The following is a 15,374-nucleotide window of genomic DNA, read 5'->3' as shown; positions in this document are numbered from 1 at the left end:
CCCACAGTTCAAATGCGTTCTTGTCAGGTTAACTGGTGATGCTAACTTAGGCCACAGGTGCTGATGCGTGTGTGGCCCTGTCTTTCCCCCAGTGTCTGCTGGGATAGTCTCCAGCCCCAGAAGGACGGTCACATGTTCTCCATTGAGGGGAATGTTTGAAGACTTTCCGACAGATAAAGCTTTGTTTCATCTGTGGTGAAATCGCTTTCATTTGTCTGCACGTGATGACTGATAATTTGATTAGGGTCAAGAACACAGTGTGTTATTTGGTTTGTGAATGTTGCAGGGTATTTAGAGATTTTATATGAAGTCTCCTCAAACTCCAGTTCTAAGCTTTCCAGTAATTCCTCTTCAAACCACCTTGGATGCTCCAGCTGGTATGCACGGAAAGCCTCAATAGCATCATGCAGGGCTCTGCCTGAGGGGCACAGATAGTATGTGTCTTCTGAAAGCCCTTCTACTTTCTTCACTCTGCCTGGTTCATGTTTTTCTACGTCCAGGATTCTGAAAAAGACGTCCTCAAAGTGTTTCATTAGCTTGTATCGTACTGTAATGTTAAAAGGTGAAGGAATGTCTTCTTCAGAAGAAACACCATCAAAATAAGCCACAATGTACTTTTTGAACGATGTGGACTGGATGAAATGGGGAAGCAAGAGGCTGAGGGATGGTGTGAGCATGTCACCTGCAGTTGAACGGGCGTCTTCTCTCAGAAAAACCTGTCTATCACCACACATGGCTCTCCACTTGGCTTGTACTCCTCGTGAGCACAGGATTAATATCTTAGCAGAGGATTTCTCAATTTGCTCTTTGTGACAGTCCAACCACTGGATCTTTCCCAGCACTCCCAGTCTACTAGAATCCAGCAGATCCAGGACTACCTCTGTACCACATTTGTTCATCAGGAAAGCACAAAGCTTGAGAACAATATTTTTGTATAAAGGGTGGTCAAGGGAGTAAATGATGAGGACACGCTTTTTCTCTCTGACTTGAAATACTTGTGGTTGTTCTCTAGCAGTAGCTAAAGATGTGTTCAAGGGATCTGAGAAGTAAAGGAAGTCACTAGTTAGTATATCTAATCATGCTTCTGTTGAATGCAGTGCATATATATATATATATATATATATATATATATATATATATATATATATATAAGAGACAAACCTTTATGAGATGCTCTCCACAGTAAACAAGCAACACAGCCACCAATTAGAAGCAGCCCAACAGTGACCTTTATAAGACAAGTCCGTGTTGGATAATCTAAAAAGGAAATGCCAGAAAGTAAAAAACATACATAATTAACTACATATACTACATATACACAAAATGAACTGAAGTATTACTTCTGACACCTACATTTACACAAATGAGCAAGACTTTGTATCACTAACTTGTTTTTTTCAACAACAGTTAATTCAGTCGAATTCAGTTTTGATTTATATTGCGTCAGCTCACAACATTCATCGCAATGCTTCATCCCAAAGCATTCAATAGATTTTAGAGAGAAAGCCAGGGTTTCCTTTAAGCAAGTGCTTCCCATCAACAGCAAGAAATCTCTGGGAGAACAGCATAGAGAGACGGCAAACAGCAAAGAATATGATCAGTGAAAATGTACAGAAATTGGACTTACATGAGCAGTAATCAATTGTTTTAGTGGGGCCCCAACAGTTATTTTGGCATTGCCTAAAAAATGGTTGGATCTTCGAGACAAGCAGAGCAGAATGAGCTCTCGACATTACATCTCTACATGGAAGATTACTTCATTAAGTGTTAAGGTTGGTACATTAAATTAACTCACCATTATTGATATTTCACATTTCTTGAGCTGCCACAGCTCAAACTCAAATGTCACATTCAGTGATGTTGCATTTTCCTTTATATTTACAGGAAAGACAAAATACATTTAAGGTGTGCACTCAAAAATCAGCAGTCAACTCATAGTCACCCCCATCATCACTGACATAAAATCCTACTGGCTGCCAGAGCTACCCTGTCAGCCTCCTGGCAGCAGAATCTTTAGGTGGTACAAATGCCCTGGAAGCACAAGTTCTTGTATACATAATTACCAGATCTTAATCTTAGATCATAATGGCATGCATATAAGTCTCAGTGACATTATTCACCATATCAATTCAAACGCAAATGGCTGAGTAAGAACCAGGAATAAGAAATGCTAAAATAATAATAAATATAAACCAATGAGAATGCTGTCACTTTCTGTGATTGGCATTATGCTCTCATCTGAAATTTTTAGCATCAATTTGAAAATCCTAGGTGACATCGTTCTCGAGTTGTCCTTTTCAGAAAGTTGAAAGTTGGCCGCTCAGTGTTGTGATGACAATAAATTGTGAAAAAATGTATCACAACTACCTTTGAGACATTCTTTGAATAAAGAATACCGCTGTTCAGGATGGAAACTCTGTATTTCTCTGAATACTGCGGAGCCTCAAACGTCACAACTATGGACAACATTCTGATATTATTATTAGTCAGCACATTAGTAGACATGCGATGATCCCACAGGCTACCTGAAATGACAACGAACAAACAAACAAACAAAAGTCCACCAGTTCAGTGTTCTGGATCTAAGTGAGTACAAAAATATTTAAAATTCAGAAGAAGCAAAGAATGTGAAACTTACCGTTTTCCAGACACATCTGGACCTGCTGGAGTCTTTCGTCACCACAGCCTTGTGAACAGAATTAAAGTCAAACATGAAAATTACAGATGCAAAAATTATTCCATCTACAGAAGATGAATCAGCAGCGACCGTGTTAATTACTTATTATTGATTATTATGATAACTTTGTCATCTAATCCAATTCTTCTTACCATTTCATAGCATAGATTCAAACATCTAATTCATTTTTTTAATGGCTGATTGCTTTTGTTTCTTTGTTTTTAATATTTTCTACCTTTTCATATGTTTTCTTTATTCGTCTTTTTGTATGTCTAATATTTTATCTTTATACTATATTATTACAATGTTTTGTTGCTGTAACTTCCACAGTAGCTCACTTTAGGCTTATATCAGGGATAAAATGAGCTACGGTCATGTGAAAAGTATCCAGTTTTGATCATTCAGGTGTGCGTTAACACGATGACACAATCTCCCCAGGAGTTGATGCTCCAGCAAATTCACCCCAAAGCAGACCATGCAGCACTCAGGGAAACCACAAAAAAAAAAAAAAAATCCTCAAGAGTTACATCTTAGTCCCCACAGGCCTCATTCAGCATGTTAAATGTTCACGATGGTACATGTAGAAAAAAGACTGAACTAGTATGGCTTGTTTGGAAGGGCTGCCGGGTGAAAGCTTCTTCTCTCAAAAAATAAATGGCAACACAGCTTAGGTTTGCAAAGTTGCATTTGAAAAAAAAACCCACAAGACTTTTGGAACAATGTCCTTTGGACAGTTGAGGTCAAAGTGGAGATGTGTTGGCCATAATGCACAGTGTCATGTTTGCACAGCATATCAGCACAAACACTTCATACCAACTGTAAAGCACAGTGTTTGTTTTGCAGGCACAGGACCTGGGCACCTTGCAGCTAAACATGAACTTTTCTGTATGCCAAATAATGGCCCAAAGTGGGTCGGGAAACAGGACAGTGATCCCAAGCACAGCAGCAACTCTACAACAGTATGGCTGAAAAAGAAAATACTCAAGGAGCTGCAATATCCCAGTCGAAGGCTAGACCTCAACATGATTGAAATACTGTGGTGGGATGTCATGAGAGCTGTGCATACACAAATGCAGGCAAACCTCAGTGAACTGAAGAAGCACTTCCTGTCCACAAACAGCACAGCAACATCCTTTAAGTTGTTCCAATTATCAAACAACTTAGAAAATACCAGCATTATGGAAAAGTGACTGGAGTGGACAGGCATTGTGTGTTGTGGATCTAGAGGTTACAGCATCTCCCATGATAGAGCCAAATTACAATTTTGGGGGGCTTTAAGTAAAACAGTCAATTAAATGTCTTCTTCTCCTATTGATCTAGATCTGGAGGTAACGTACCTGGGACGGTAATTGGTTTACTCTTCCTATAATCTCCAATCTCAGGTTCTGGCAAATTAAAAACGGTCACCATGTATGTGTGGAAAAACTCTGCCTCAACTTCATCCAAGGAAAATGTCCACTAATAAAAAGAACAAACTCATAGATGTTTAATCTTTTCAAAAAAAAAAAGGAATTTGTTAGCATCACAATAGCAAAAGTTCTATCTTCAAATGCTTCGATCTTACCTTTGAGCCGTCTCGGTACAGCAATCTGTTGTCGTGTTTAAGTTTGTAATTAAAGTGTACAAAAAGACTTTGATTTGTATGCTGATCTATAATCTTAATTTGGGATCCATCAAGTGCCTTCATGGATGCTGTGGAAAAAAAAAAAAGGGTTTATTGCCATTGCTAAGATCTTATTTTCTATTCACCTTTGAAGAAGCACTGGCTGGTTAACAGTTTTTACTTAATAAATTTCAAAAATTTAATCTGAAGGGTAGATTTCAGCTTTACTTACAATCAGGCTTTATTTTCCATGTCACATTCAAAACAGGAGCAAGCCTGCGTTTTCCCATCCAGAATTCCACGTTCAACGAATCTGGGCCAGTAGGAGCACTCATTTTGGGTACGACAATATGTTCATCTGAGCAGTTATCTGACAGATAGGGAATGGTTTCTTCACTGTTCAGCAAAATTAGCCACCTTTGCAGCATTATAGCGGCATGCATGTTACTGCATCCCATAATCACAAACCAGTAATATAATGCTTTTAGCACTTTGGCCACATTTGTTTTTGCATCATATAAATGTCAAATTATGCTCTCATACACCAGTCATTCAACTTGCTTACAATAAAAACGCATTTTGATAATGTTATGAATTTTTAAAAAAAGTTTTAAAAAAGTTCAGCATACTGGTTGAACTCCTCCCCATATAAACAGTATCATGTGAACTTTATTTAACTGATTTAACAGACATGATACTTACTAATTCTGCAGTTGGCAAGGCCCTGCAAAGATAAGGTAAAAACATACAGAGTGAGTTCATGAAAAGTATATCATATAAGGTTTTTTTTTTAGAACTTTTTATTTTCAATAACAATTTTATCAACATATACATGTCCACCTTTGTCCCATCTCACATTTCACATCTTAACATCTTATTTACGCAGACCGTTTTGAACATTTCACCTACACCAACCAAACAGGCTATTTAAATTCCGGCTCTGTCAAAAGTTATCCAGGGATTAATGATGGAGGAGACAGATCCAACAGAGATACATTTCCTTCAAATATATGTTAGTCCCATTAAGAGAGATCTATATTCATTAACTACATCCATGGATATATACATCACAATAATTTCAGTGACAGGGACTACAGTAGACATAGTGGAAATACAGATTAAGGTAATAAAATTACAGAATAATAATAGTACAAAATAAATTCGGAAGGTACACAAACAAATAACTAAATAAATAGATAGAGGTGTCAAGGCTACAGTATGAATTTAGTTATAGGTCTCCACTTTGTTTCAAAAGTCTCCATCTTAAGTTGTAGTCTTGATGTTGTTTTTTCCATAATATAGACTTTTTTAATCCTCTCTCTCCACTGTGTAATACTGGGAGGTTGTGGCCTTAACCAAGCATATGTTATACACTTCTTCGCAATCAAAAGCAGCACTCTGATCAAGTATTTATTGTCTTTGTCGATCATGTCCGAGGGTATTATTCCTAATATATATACAGATGTATCCAGATCTAAATAAATACCTAACATACTTTTTATATCTGTTTGCACATTTTTCCAAAACTCGACCACCTTCGGACAATCCCAAAATATGTGAGTAAGGTCCCCCACCTTTCCACAATTTCTCCAACAAAGCCGAGATGTTTTACCATATTTAGATGTGGTAATTGGAGGTTTAAAGTAACGCATCTTAACTTTCCAGTCAAATTCCCTCCACGTCGGGCTATTAGTTAATTTGTGTCCAGAGCTGAATGTTTCTTCCCAATCTTCATCTGCTATTATAATATTAGCCTCCAATTCCCACTTCAACATATAAGGTTTTATGCAGTACTTCATTCTCACCGGCTGGTTGCAGGTCAGAGGTCCGTCCAGCATCTTAAGAGCAGACAAGTCTGTGAGTCCAGCAGTGAAACAGAAAAGCAGAAACTGGAACATGCTGGTATATATCGTGTAGCTCAATGTGGAAAAACTTCAAAAATAATAGAGGAAACAAGTTAGATAAATAACTAAAATAATAACTCTACTTGGAAAAATAACAAGCACAGAGAAGGCTATCTCTGGTGTGTGTTCAGCAAATGTGATTTTCTTCGGTTTTATCAGGTACTACCATCTGAATACACAGGAAGGCGGTAGGAGGTAGTTTCAATTCTAATGTACAACATTGCACAACACTGAAAGCAAGGCAATTTTCTGCATGCACACTGCAATTTTCTCATAGGTTTCTACTTAGTGCAGGCGTTACAGCCCCTTATCTGCAAGGTCTAGGGGTCACAGGGAGTATAACACAAAAACAGCAGGGATTTTCAATGCTGTAGACTTAAAAAAGAAACAAATTGATCAAAACATCAAACAGTCACTAGGAGGCAGCAGTGGCCAAGTTTAAGGAAATAACCCCTTTAAAGAGTTGCAGTTTGGTGGTTGGAAACCACTGTAGAGTTAAAAGTAAAAAGACAGTTCATCCAGTTATTAAAAGGATAATGCAGGCAACCACAGGAACAAAAATGCTTTCTGTTTAAATCTTTAAAACTGCTTTTTTTTTTTTCTTGGACACTGTTGAATTTATCAGATCTCAGCCAACTATAGAAAGCTGAAACAGAGAGACGTGCAGCGAAGGTCTCCCATCAAGACCTGAAGTGGGATGATGTGATTACAAAACCAGCACCTTACACCTCTCCTGGGCAACCAAAACACCTCTTAAATCATGTTTTCACATCCACTGTGACCTCCCTTTGCAATATTACCATGTTACTTATAAGAGAAAGTGTGAATTCAGAGGGTCAACACATAAAGCCAGCAGACTGTCCAGAATTTTGGGGCAGCAAACTCAGAAGCAGTGCACTGCTTGGTCGCCAGCTATATCATACTACGTGACTATGTGACAATTCCTGTTGCGTTGTCTGAGTTACTGTGCCTCCTACTGGATATTAAGCTTGGCTGTATCAGTTTACATAACACTAAGACAGACACAGAGACAGACAGTCCTGTGCCACTGAAATCTGACCAGAATAGACTGTAGATATTGTGTTTGATCTGACCTCTGTGTGAGAGTGCAGTCATGGCAATGATTCATAAGGGTGGCATCTTGATCCAAATATAAAAATACTCTTTTATTCAGTACAGCAGCCACAGACTGTGATATGAAGTGCTGTTTTCAACCAAACACTTGCTTAAAACGTCTCTGCAGTCTGTTATAAGGCTAGAAACCATGTTTTAATTTGTATTTATAGTGCCTCTAAATACATATTAAAATAGGTTCGGCTGAAAACTTTTACCAGACTTCAATTTTTAAAAGCTGACATTAAAATGCACCTTTGAAATAATTGCTCTTTGATGTAGCCCTCTGCCAGTAAACAATGAGGGCACACCCCGGCACATTCTTTTTAAAAAGCAGGCATGCTTTTAGTGCCTGGCGTCTGCAGAGGATAGCTCAGCTGTCAGCTAGGTGAGAGAGGTGTGAGGTGTGCCTTGTGCAATGCAATCACATGAAAGTAAATGGGTCATGGGTTGAGGGCAAATCAAAAATGGATTGTGCAGTGCGGTGCAGCAATTGTCAGGTGGACAGGGGGGTCTATTTTAACAAGCCATTCACATGATACTCTGAACACGTAAATCTTTCAGTAATAGCCATAAAGTGCTTTTCCTTTTCTCGACACATCGCTGCCCTGTCTGATTTCCCTTCAACGCCAAGGTAAGTTTCATAAAATAGTAGAGAAAAAACATAATGCAGATATTAAATTCGACTTTTAACCGAGCACTGCAATATTAAGAGTTGGATCATTAAGAGATGAGTCAGTGGACCATAGCTCAGGTACAGTTAGTAATATTATGGTTTTTCATTGTTTTTTTAAACAACAACAATAAAGATCTATTTTCTTAATTATTAAAGCACCTGTCTTTAAAGCCCTATAGCTGTCTGAATTGAGCTGAGTCTTGCTTTAACACAGTGATAGAGGAATACTCCAAATCTGCATGCCCCTGACAGCGATACTGCGGCCAGTATTTATGTGACGGGATCCCAGCTATGTGGCCTCTTTTGTCAAGGTCTTAAAGTAACTTTTTTAACTTGGCACGCCAGCTTTTACGTCCACAACACCTCAAGCTTCTTGACGACGTCTTAATCCTCTGAGTGAGGAAATGTAATCTGAGGCTTAAACTGCCAGACTACGTTTTGGCTCTGGTAACAGCATGCTTGACCCTGCAGTTAAAAGTTGATGTGTTAAATGATGATGGTTTGCTCATATGAACAAGCAACCTTCTGGCTACGGCTGAAGGCTTCCTTAAACTGTCTGTGGGTTTGCTTGTTGACCTTCACCTTGACCTTCTCTTAGACTGGCTTATATTAAACTGGATAATTTTGTCAAGTGAGGTGCTCTGATATGCTTTTATTTTTAGACTTTCAACTGTTTATCATGATTAAATTCATTTTCATACGTGTAGTAATGTAGTTTTAAAAGTAAAGCTACACAGGCAATAAAAAAATATTATGGATGAAGAAAAGGCTGCGTAATATAAAGACATATATAATATAGACAGTTTATTCAAACTCTACTCAATTTAGTCTTAGCCAGCATGATTTATGTGTGGGTGTCAGATAAACTAAATCAACAACCTTGTAAGATAGAAAATGTGCAACGATATGAATCTAGATGAAATTTTAAATTAACTTTCACAGTATCTGTCGGTATGTGTTGTTCCACTTTCTCTGCTGCCAACCTTTTTGTAGCTTGGCTGTCTCTCACATTATCAAGGCCACAGCAGCTGATGGGACACAGTGCAATGTGGCCAAATATAGCTGTGCAACAGGCAAGTCCTGGGAAGAAAGCTGAAATCTGTCTGAAATCCCCTGAGAGCCATTAGACTAAATAAATCTGTTTAGCAGTTCCCTAATCGTATTATCAACAGAGACTACTCGGAATACAAATAATGTTTTTTTGTCAGTTTTTTTTTTATTATCTATTAGTTTGTGTATTATTTTCTCACTTCATTGATTGCTTTGTCAAATAGTAAAAACAAACAAACAAACAAACAACCAAAAAAACCACTTCTCAGTTGGAAGATTTGTTTTTGTCCAAACTCCAGTACTGTATCCAAAAGATGGCCTACAGGTCCCCAAAACATTAAACATGCATTCTTTTTAATGGCCAGCAGGGGGCAACTCTGACAGGAGGTTTCAAAAAGAAGTCCAGCTGTTTTGTAGTCTAGGCCAAATAATGCTACTGCCCGCTTGAATCATAACCTCAGTAAATACTTATCTAAGAAGTTTGTGGTCACTCAGTAGTTTGAATTCTTATTAAATATATTTTTTTTTTATTAAATACAAAATTCTGTTCATTGTGTAAATTATAGTCACATTTGTACGAGCATGTGCTGTGCTTTTGAGTCAGAGCTACCCTTCACTATTACTACACTGATTACTGTGTTTTATGTATGTATGCAGTTAAAAAAAAACAAGATTGTGGGACAGAGGCTTTAACACAAGAGTCCACAAATCAGTGACATCATCTGGATTATTCACTTTACACAAAGATACAGCAAAGAAAAGTATCACAGCATCACATTTAAAGTATTTAGATTTTGCTTGCTTGAATATTCATTTATACTAAGTGCAGTTTGTAAAACTGTGTGTGACACTAAATGTGTTGAAATACAAAAAAATATTCATCTAAAAATCATTTCTGTTTTAAAGGCATAATAAGCTGCAGCAATGTCAGAGGGGTGAGTATTATATGTTTACGTTTTGTTTTTTTGTTTTTTTTTTTGAATGTGTAACATCATTTACCAGTTTCAGAAACTGTTTTCCACCTTGTCCCATATTTTTAAAAAATTCTTTGTGGTGTTTTTTTTTTTTCATGCCATCATGTTGATGATGAAGACCCGTAAGTGAAAAGCTTCTCAGTATTCACAAATATTAACTTATCATGTATACAGACTCCAAATTTGATAAATTTCATGTCATATTTATTAGTTACTTCGATTGCTGCATTTTGTGTATCTCCCTTATTCTTTGTCACAGAGAAAGAGAAAATTTGCTGCTACCCGCCGGCTGCTTTTGAAAGTAGGTCTCGTAAACCTAAACCTAAAGTTATAAAAGTGTGCTTGAAAACTGTTTTAGTATTCATCAGAGCCTTATTAAAAGCCTTACTATATTTCAGTCCAAACTGCTGAAAAAGGCAGCTGCTATGCTGGTGGCAGAAGGCGAAGAGAAAAAAAGAGAGAAAGAAAGGGTTGTGAATGAGTCCTACCCTCCGCTGCAGCTGTCAGGTCTGTCAGTCCAGGATCTCCAGGTACTGACACAACAAATTTTGCTTATTAGCATATAATTATTTTTACATCATTTTGACAGCTTTCTTTTTCTTCTTTACAGGAACTTTGCAAAGAATTACACAATAAAATTGATGTTGCAGATGAAGCACGTTATGATATGGAGGTTAAAGTAGGCAAAAATGAGAAAGAGGTACAGACTTTCTAAATCTGGGATTAAAGGTATTTATTTTATACTCCTGTGTATAAAAATGGTGGTTAAAATGCTGCGCTTGGTGGTGAAGGGTTTAATTAAATTCTACAGAGCAGAAAGTACTTTGAATGCCAAAATGGAAACATTATATCCATGTCCTATTTGTCCTTATACTATGATGTTTGCTGCATAGATTCTGTCACTCAGTCAGAAGATCATTGAGCTAAAGGGGATAAAGAGGCCCAACTTGAAAAGGGTCAAGAAAACAACAGACGATATGCTGGGAGCGTACACTGACAACTCCAGACTAATGAAGGCTGATTTCAAGGCCAACCTTAAGACAGTAAAGAAAGAAGATGAAAAGGTAAAAACTTTAAGAATGCCCACAAATAAAAAACCAATTAAAAAGCGATCTACAATCTGTGCATCTTTCCCCCCCTTCTTTTTTAAACAGAGGGAAGAAGTGACGGACTGGCGGAAGAACGTGGAAGCCATGTCTGGCATGGAGGGCAGAAAGAAGATGTTTAATGCTGGACAATAAGGGGGGGGGGAAGCTAGAATAGCAACACATTATCCTTATAAAGTAAACAATGTTTGCAATGGTTGAGTTGAAGGTTTTTGTTAAATTATTGAATCCCTTTTATCCATATTTCTGAATTTTTGTCAAATTCAAGAAAGTTTTCAGTTTTTGAGCAAATTTAAACTTTTCATCACAACTTAATGTAGACCTCTAAGAAAACACACCCCTGCATGCTATGAATGCAGTAATATGTTCTATAATAAACTATACTCTTTGCAAAATCAAGATTAGCTTAATGATTTTTTCCATTCAGTTTTGCAACTGTTTATTGCTGTTTCACTATCTGTAATATGTGTGATGCTAATTAAACATTTTGCCCATATAAGTGATTTGTTGTCTTTTTTAAATAGAATGTCAGACTTAATATTTAATATTGTTTCTTGTAACACTGATGATCATGATGGTGTGCAAAAGTCTGGAGCCAACCTGATTTTATAATATTTTGTCTGGAAAACGGGAAATAGGTGCAGTGACTTATTGAAACCTGTGCAGACATATGTTGAAAGGCTTTGCATCATTCTACTGTCAATATATGAGCACTTTTATTCTTCAACACAGTGCCTGAACTCTCTGGATGTTGGCTGTCTTTTGTTCTGTTCTCACACAGTAATGCTTCAGTACTGTTGTGTTGAACTTTTACTGCATTGATAGTGTGTTTGGGATCATTGTCATAATGAAAACTGAAGCTGTTGCCCATCAGATGCTTTCCAGATAGTATTGCATGGTGGATCAAAATCTGATGGTCCTTTTCTGTGTTCACAATTCCATCAGTTTTGCCACAGTCCCCAACATCCCTGACTGAAATCCAGCCCCAAACCACGACAGAGCCTCTGCCATGTTTTACACTGATTTAAACTGATTTTCAGTTCAGTTCTTGTGCATACCTCAAGAATGGCTCCTTGACAGCCACCCTTCCACCGAGACCATTTCTGATGAGGATCAACTCAAGGGCCAGATGCATCAGATGCATCAGACACAGAGCCTGAGAGATCCTGTGTCAGGACCTGACAGGATTTTTTCTACTTCTTAAGGACATCACTTTCAGATACTGTTAATTTGCTCTAGTTTTTTAGACCTGACACTCCTCCTTTTGTCCTCCACTGGCACATCATGCTGAGGTTTAATGAGTTTTCAGCTAACAGCTCTTTGGGAATCACCTTGTTGGCGCAAAAATACTATTTCATATCTGTCAAACTGTGTTATCTTTTGCATTTTTGTAGATTAAACTGAAGAATACAAATTATGTTTTGTTTTGGATTTTTTTGCAACGGTCTTCTAGTATCAAAGTGCCTAAAGATACAGTTTTAAATGTTTTCTTTGCTAATTGGCTGTTCTATGTCGATACAACACAGGTACATCCCTTGCATTAAGTGCCTTTGTTATACCTGAATGATTTATAGGTTAGTACTAACTAGCTTAACAAACAAATGAAGCCTTCCTCTAAAAATGGTCATGTTAAAGGATTGGGCTGAAAATGAATGAAAAAGCAGCCAATGTCGAAAGAAAAGCTCACTAATGTTCACCAATGATGATGTTAAACATATTTCTGAGTATACTACTGGGGAATAGAAGTCTAGTGATATGCAATATACTGGCTGTCAGGAAAGTGGAGGCTATTTTAGGTGGCCACTCAGAGAAGGCAATAGCAGTCATTAAATTTGACTTGAGTTTTCTTTGAGTCATTTAAAGACAGAGACTGATCACACCAACTGGGTGTTCTGCAGAGATTAAAAAAGGTATGTTGAGCTTATGCGTCTTATTAGATTATCACAAACACAAAGCTATAAGGGAAAAAAGTATAATAAATGTAATATTTCATAACAGTTTGATATTTATAGGAATAATGGCCACATTTATATATACCCTTATGTCATATAAATGTTTTTTTCTGTATTTAAACTGACTCAGGTAATTTAGATGTTAATGTGTCTTTTAAATTATATAAATATAAGTCTATATAAATTATAGTTCTACAAAGATCAATCTTTGAAGATATATCTTTTTTAAATGAAACTGATTTTGATTCTGATCTGAACTCCTTCAAACTGGACTGAATCCAGTTGGGATTAAAAAAAAAGGAATATCATTCAAAGCATCTGTGACTTTTAAGCATGCAGTGCTGCTAATTTAAAAGCTTAATTTTGAATACCAAGGTCTGGATTACTCTGAGTTGTCTCAGTCAAAAAGAATGGACAGCATGTGAAGAGCTTAAAGATTACAACAGCCTCAAAGCCTGTTAAACAGTTCAAATGCTGTTAATGTTACTGTTACCACCTGTTTTCAAAGCATACATTTTCTGACTTCAGCATTATTTTACAGACAAAAGTCAACCATGGCTGAAGCGTAAGGGATTTTTTTTAACTACATAAATTTCTAGTCATAGTGTTTAAAATTTTTTTAAAATGTCGACACAAACTCTTATGTTTGTTCTTTTCCTTTTCCGCTCTGCTGTTTCTGCCACAGACCAGTAAGTTCCTCTAAGTTCTTAACTTATTTAAAGAAATAATACATTTGTATTATTGTTTTGTAAAATAGATTTTTTTTTTTTTTTGTCTACTTTTTATTTGTAGAGAAAATCAAAGATCTCTGCATCTCGCAGACTGGCTCTTAAGGTATTTTCTTCTTTGTTTTCACTACAACTGATAAAATCTGCAAAATTGTTCATTCAGAAGTCCACATCATCAGTGATTTGCATCAGTAACTGCACCATTCTTACTTTTTTTCTGTAAATTCTGTAACTAACCAGACCAAGTTGCTGAAAGTGGCAACTGTGATGTTTGAGGAGGAAAAGGAGCAAAAGAAGCTGATGAGAGAATCAACTCTGAGGGAGAGAGTCCCTCCACTGCAGCTGTCTGGTTTGTCTCTGCAGGACCTTCAGGTATGTGCAGGCCAATGCATAAACATCAATGAAACAACGGAGTGGACATGCTCCACACAAGACCTCTAATGCATAACTTCTACTATAGAGATGCTGCGCATATACATTATTTTCATGGGTAGTACTGTAGGTGCGTTAGAGGAGAAGTGTGTTGTTTTCTCCTTATTTTTGTCATTTATGACACTGAAATGAACTGGATCCTTTGTTTTCCTCGTGCTCTTTTGTTAAATGGATGTGGTGTTATTCTCCGTCTGTAGGCTCTATGCAGAGAACTGCACCAAAAGCTTGATGTGGTAGACGAAGAACGGTATGACACCGAAGTGAAAGTGGCCAAAAACAACAAGGAGGTGTGTATTTATTGTTGGGTTTCTAAAGTATTTCATTCTTTATGACATTAAAAAGTAGCAGCAGCATCAGAAGAAAAGGCATTTTTCTTTCTTTTTTTTCATTTTGTACTCAACATCTTTACTGATCTTTATTGCCTGTTTCACATGATCTTTCAAATATTATTTTTTATTATTTTGAAACAAGTGGTTCACAGCTGCATAATTTGTACTCATATTTAACTGTTTCCTTCAGATTGAAAATCTTTCTCAAAAGATCTTTGAGTTAAAGGGTAAGATGAAGCGACCTGCTCTTAAGAGGGTAAAGATCTCAGCTGATGCCATGCTGGGAGCTCTGCTGGGAGCCAGGGTCAAAGAGTCTGTGGACTTTAAGGCAAACCTGAAGACGGTGAAGAAAGAGGAGGAGAAGGTAGGTGCTGCACTTAGCTTTTAAAGATCATGTCAGGCAGCTTGACCCCTTGACTTAAAGTGTTAAATCTGAAATTTTTCACTAAGAATTATTTTCTTCCTATGAACAGAAAGAGGAGGTGACTGACTGGCGTAAGAATGTGGAGGCCATGTCTGGTATGGAAGGCAGAAAGAAGCTGTTTGATGCTGGACAGTAGATTCCTATTTCTGTAAACTACGACTTTGTTGACCTTTTATTTGGGTTGTACTTTAACCACAGAGAGAATAAAGACGAATTTGTTTTGTTTCTTTATCTTTAAATGTCTGGAAAATACCATAACAATAAAAACTTCTAATACAGAAAACTGCCACTGTACTGTACTTTTCCTTTTACACCCGAGGTGCTCCTTCACACCGACTAGAATTAATATATATAAAAAAAACAGCAGCCACATGGTAGAAATAGTTCCAGCACATATCTTTACCAC

The 15,374-nt window shown here is 37.1% G+C and overlaps 3 protein-coding genes across 3 annotated transcripts; 2 read left to right on the top strand and 1 right to left on the bottom strand.

Annotated features, from left to right (window-relative positions):
• Window positions 1–128: 128 nt before the first annotated feature.
• LOC115781407 (interleukin-17 receptor A) lies at window positions 129–6,178 on the bottom strand. Its single transcript, XM_030731049.1, has 11 exons — window positions 6,086–6,178; window positions 4,983–5,004; window positions 4,513–4,650; window positions 4,242–4,369; window positions 4,015–4,135; window positions 2,639–2,686; window positions 2,368–2,525; window positions 1,796–1,870; window positions 1,628–1,697; window positions 1,162–1,257; window positions 129–1,039 (listed from the first exon to the last, which is right to left on the bottom strand). The coding sequence occupies exons 1-11, from the start codon at window positions 6,176–6,178 to the stop codon at window positions 129–131; spliced, it is 1,860 nt and encodes a 619-aa protein (XP_030586909.1).
• Window positions 6,179–7,794: 1,616 nt separating this feature from the next.
• Window positions 7,795–11,433, top strand: LOC115781581 (troponin I, slow skeletal muscle-like). Its single transcript, XM_030731318.1, has 8 exons — window positions 7,795–7,931; window positions 9,930–9,958; window positions 10,116–10,119; window positions 10,257–10,298; window positions 10,396–10,527; window positions 10,608–10,697; window positions 10,891–11,061; window positions 11,152–11,433. Exons 2-8 carry the CDS (start codon window positions 9,948–9,950, stop codon window positions 11,236–11,238), a joined length of 537 nt encoding a protein of 178 aa, XP_030587178.1. The 5' UTR covers window positions 7,795–7,931; window positions 9,930–9,947; the 3' UTR covers window positions 11,239–11,433.
• A 1,534-nt stretch (window positions 11,434–12,967) lies between these two features.
• On the top strand, window positions 12,968–15,137 carry LOC115781580 (troponin I, slow skeletal muscle-like). Its single transcript, XM_030731317.1, has 8 exons — window positions 12,968–13,013; window positions 13,597–13,620; window positions 13,741–13,744; window positions 13,848–13,889; window positions 14,024–14,155; window positions 14,413–14,502; window positions 14,735–14,908; window positions 15,018–15,137. The coding sequence occupies exons 2-8, from the start codon at window positions 13,610–13,612 to the stop codon at window positions 15,102–15,104; spliced, it is 540 nt and encodes a 179-aa protein (XP_030587177.1). The 5' UTR covers window positions 12,968–13,013; window positions 13,597–13,609; the 3' UTR covers window positions 15,105–15,137.
• Window positions 15,138–15,374: the final 237 nt, after the last annotated feature.

The sequence above is a fragment of the Archocentrus centrarchus genome, chromosome 6, assembly GCF_007364275.1.
Source record: "Archocentrus centrarchus isolate MPI-CPG fArcCen1 chromosome 6, fArcCen1, whole genome shotgun sequence".
Classification (NCBI taxonomy): Eukaryota; Metazoa; Chordata; class Actinopteri; order Cichliformes; family Cichlidae; genus Archocentrus; species Archocentrus centrarchus.
This window is presented reverse-complemented; position numbering and strand designations above follow the sequence as displayed.

What these genes read in the sequence shown, in the direction of transcription:
- LOC115781580 (XM_030731317.1), top strand. An exon ending in CTCGCAGACTGGCTCTTAAG is followed by an intron (nt 13,890 to 14,023) that starts GTATTTTCTTCT and finishes GTAACTAACCAG; the next exon opens with ACCAAGTTGCTGAAAGTGGC. An exon ending in TGAAGAAAGAGGAGGAGAAG is followed by an intron (nt 14,909 to 15,017) that starts GTAGGTGCTGCA and finishes TCCTATGAACAG; the next exon opens with AAAGAGGAGGTGACTGACTG.
- LOC115781581 (XM_030731318.1), top strand. An exon ending in CCCGCCGGCTGCTTTTGAAA is followed by an intron (nt 10,299 to 10,395) that starts GTAGGTCTCGTA and finishes ACTATATTTCAG; the next exon opens with TCCAAACTGCTGAAAAAGGC. An exon ending in TAGGCAAAAATGAGAAAGAG is followed by an intron (nt 10,698 to 10,890) that starts GTACAGACTTTC and finishes TTTGCTGCATAG; the next exon opens with ATTCTGTCACTCAGTCAGAA.
- LOC115781407 (XM_030731049.1), bottom strand. Translation starts at nt 6,178, where the DNA reads ATGTTCCAGTTTCTGCTTTTCTGTTTCACTGCTGGACTCACAGACTTG. An exon ending in ATGGAAAATAAAGCCTGATT is followed by an intron (nt 4,370 to 4,512) that starts GTAAGTAAAGCT and finishes TTTTTTCCACAG; the next exon opens with CATCCATGAAGGCACTTGAT. An exon ending in AATGTGAAATATCAATAATG is followed by an intron (nt 1,698 to 1,795) that starts GTGAGTTAATTT and finishes CTTGTCTCGAAG; the next exon opens with ATCCAACCATTTTTTAGGCA.